We start from the raw sequence: 3,462 nt of genomic DNA on the forward strand, positions 1-3,462 counted from the left end.
CCTTTGCCAATCACCACAGTTTTTAATTAAGTTGACATCACAAATTTTAAACACTTACCAAGTCCTATTGCCGCGCAACACATTACCGTTACAATGGATAGAGCAACTTTTAAACTTGTAATGGAATGAGCTGGTCGTGGTTTCCTGTCACAACATCGTGTCATTAAGTAGAGTAGCAATCCAAGTAGAGAGATGATGAGGAGCGCGGCCGGCACGGAACCCAATATACCCAAACTCTAAAATTGAGACGATATGAAAGCGTAATCATTATTATACTTAGTATGCAGGTGTGTTTATGTATGTAGAAAAGTATGAAGGATTGTTAAGATGAAAATATACATAGTTAGAAGTAGTGATGTGCTGTGTCGTTACTTTAAAGTATTGATCGATACTCGGTACTGATTTAAAAAGTATCCAATATTTTCGATACTCGGTACCGAAACGTTTAGACGTCCAATAGGAGCGCATGGAGACCAAAAATAAAAGCGTTTTAGGGGAGCCTAGCCTATCAAAAACAAGTGTAGGGGCTAATAGTGGTTTTAATGCTGACTTAAATGAAAAATATATATACATTTTCCATCGCCACAACGCAGAGAAACTCTTTGCTATTTAAAACATTTGTTTCTAGATGAATTGGACGATGTTATCTTTGTAGGCCTGAAAGGCGACCTTCATCCGTCAACGCATTTTTCTTGCGTTTTAGATCTACGAAGGTGGAAAGTAATAAAATGGTATTTTACTGTTGCGACAATATCAAGAAGGCGATGAGTGTGTTTTGATACATACTTTGTGGTTTCCACATTGCTTAGTAAAAAGTGTTCAACTTTTGGGAAAGCATCGTCTTACTCGTACTAATTGTGGTCGAAATGAAGTCGATGCTGCTTTCTTGACAGATATTCTGTTGAAAATTATGTCAAAAAGCTGTAATTATGTATAGAATCGGTATTGGGTACCGGAAAGGAAGTACTGGGTACCGAAATATTTCTGAAGTATTGGGTACCGAAATATTTCTATTGGGTACCGGCAATTCAGCACATCACTAGTTAGAAGTGAATTAAATTTATATATTTCGTTGCATCCTAAAAAATAAAGTATGTATGCAGTATTTTGAAACTCATTCCATCAAAAGAAAAACCCTATGAATATTAGACAGGTATTTGAATTAAAAATATCCAGTTTAGGTTTTACTACACCTACTAGTTTTCCGGCTGGTTGTACAACTTCAAAAGCATATGCATTACAAATCGAATGCTCCAACTTATAAACCTTCGACGGTGTTTAAATAAAATACTAGTATAAAGTAATCGTCCTAGTAAAAATGCGACCATAAAATTATAGCATAGCACTCGAAGTCCGACTGAAAATTTTTTATTAGTTCTGATAAAAGATCCAGAACCGTAATAGCAAATAACTCTGTTAAGGACGCAATCGGTTGTTTGGCGATTTTACATGAATGTACCTATCTCGACGCAACGTTAGCTACTACTAGTATTCTTCGGGCAATACCTTTACATTACAAAGGCTTCAAATGCAGCCTGAGACACAACAGTAAAACTCAGAGCACATTTTCACCATTAAAAAGTTGCTAACTTTCTGCCTCTGATAAAATTATCGGGCGTTTTTCCAGTCGGCCAGCATTTCAAACTCTTCGTACATAGTTAGAAGCACTTCAAGTACTCACTTCCGGCCTCTTTCCTCTTAGTGCAGCAAATAAGTTTCGATTCGCTGTGCCACATAGCTCGCGTTGCGGCTGATCGCAGCGGGGCCCTGTAAGCGGCATTTTTTTTTCTCTTCAGCTTCTTGACACTTCTCAGCGTAAAGGGAGTGGCCAAGAGAGCCAAAGGAGCGTATCTAATTTTTTTTTTTTTGAGTAATATGAGAAAGAAGGATCTATGTATAATAAATATGGTATTTTGCTGAAAAGTTCCCTCCACCTACTTGTATGTACATATGTACTAAAATTAAAATACAAATCGATTAAGCCAGATGGAAATGAAATAGGCAAAATCAGGCATTAGTTACGCCTATGTAGAAAATTTAATTATTACACCGTGCGACAGTAAATTTTACACACAAATAAAATGGATATATTCGCGTAGCTATGGAAAAAATATAGTAGAACTGGTTATTTCGTTTTTTCTCTAATTTCAGGATTTTTTCAAAAATTCCAAAAGTATGATAAATTCCAAAAATTTTTTTAAGAAATTCAGTGCAATGTAGAATAACAAATAAAAGAGAAAATTCTGTAGGATTAAAAATGTTTAAATTTTTTAGTGCATAAGGACGAATGAGTATGGAAAACGTCCTTTAAAAATTGTTTACTTGAAAACCCTTGAAAATTTAATTCAGTTATTATTATTAAATAAATAAATTATTAAATAAATCAAATTAAAATGCTTAAACTTTTTACGATAGTTTGTTGGAATTTTTCCAATATTTCACTAAGTTTAAAACTTGGTGAGGCAATATTAAGCAACTAAAAAAACACACAATTTATTTCTTCACCTAAACACTTATTATTCCATGTAAAACTGAACATGAATGAAATAAATAAAAGCAGCATACAAAAAATCCGCATAGAAAAGTTCTTTACTTTCATACAAAAACATGGGATGCTTTCCAGTACTTTCAAAAACTGCATAAATTCAGATACTCCATGTAAAACATCCTAAAAAACCTCAAAAAAAATCCAGTGAGGCAATATTAAGCAGAAAAAAAAACAATTTATTTCTTCACTTCAACAGTTAATGAAATAATTAAAATTGTATCTGTATTTTAACCAAAAACAAAAAAATACCACATTAATACATGAATTATGTAAAAATACAAATTATTTATCAGAAGTACTGTCTCTTACACACTGAAAAAAAAGTAATAAAAACTCTCAGAAAAACAAAATCGCTACAGCGAAAAAATGGTTTGAAAACCCGCATAAAAATAAACCGCATTAAAAGAGACCTAAGTATATATTTCTATGAAACATAGCAAGCAAATGAGTTTTTAAAACTTCTCAACATCCGCTGCGCTTATAATTTTGACAAGGGGGGTATTTTGATTTGATCAGGTAAAAAAAACTATTTCTATTTTATTTTTTTTTTTTTGGGGGAGGCATCTTAACTCCATCAATGCAAAGAGGCCCAACTTGACCATTTTGAAATTTGACAGGAGAAGCAAACACTTTTTAAGTTAACATAGAAAGCGCTTTTAAAGCTATTTTAAAGATCTCGTAATTTTTACAAATATGGCTTGAAAAATGAACCAGAAGGAAAATCAACGGAATAAAGCAAATACATTCTAGAAAAATTGTCATATGTATAAGACCTTTTGCATTGATGATGAGGACATGCACTGATATAAAAAAAACGCGAACAACGGTAACTATGTATGTATGAATTTTTTTACTTCATAATTAGCTTTATCATGAGTTTCATTTTCCCCGAACCGGTTCACTTTTCACTTTTT

At 33.0% G+C, this 3,462-nt stretch overlaps 1 protein-coding gene across 5 annotated transcripts in view; it reads right to left on the reverse strand.

Moving 5' to 3' along the window:
- The window catches only part of LOC118733506 (protein tweety), a 25,829-nt gene that overhangs the window by 12,903 nt on the left and 9,464 nt on the right, over positions 1 to 3,462 (reverse strand). For all 5 annotated transcript variants that reach the window (XM_036462919.1, XM_036462918.1, XM_036462917.1 and 2 more), the window contains one exon: positions 59 to 236. In XM_036462919.1, coding sequence (XP_036318812.1) covers positions 59 to 236 — 178 coding nt within the window. The remainder of the gene's footprint in view (positions 1 to 58; positions 237 to 3,462) is intronic.

This window comes from Rhagoletis pomonella, unplaced genomic scaffold, assembly GCF_013731165.1.
Source record: "Rhagoletis pomonella isolate Grant_MI unplaced genomic scaffold, Rhpom_1.0 Rhpom_scaffold_00002, whole genome shotgun sequence".
NCBI lineage: Eukaryota > Metazoa > Arthropoda > Insecta > Diptera > Tephritidae > Rhagoletis > Rhagoletis pomonella.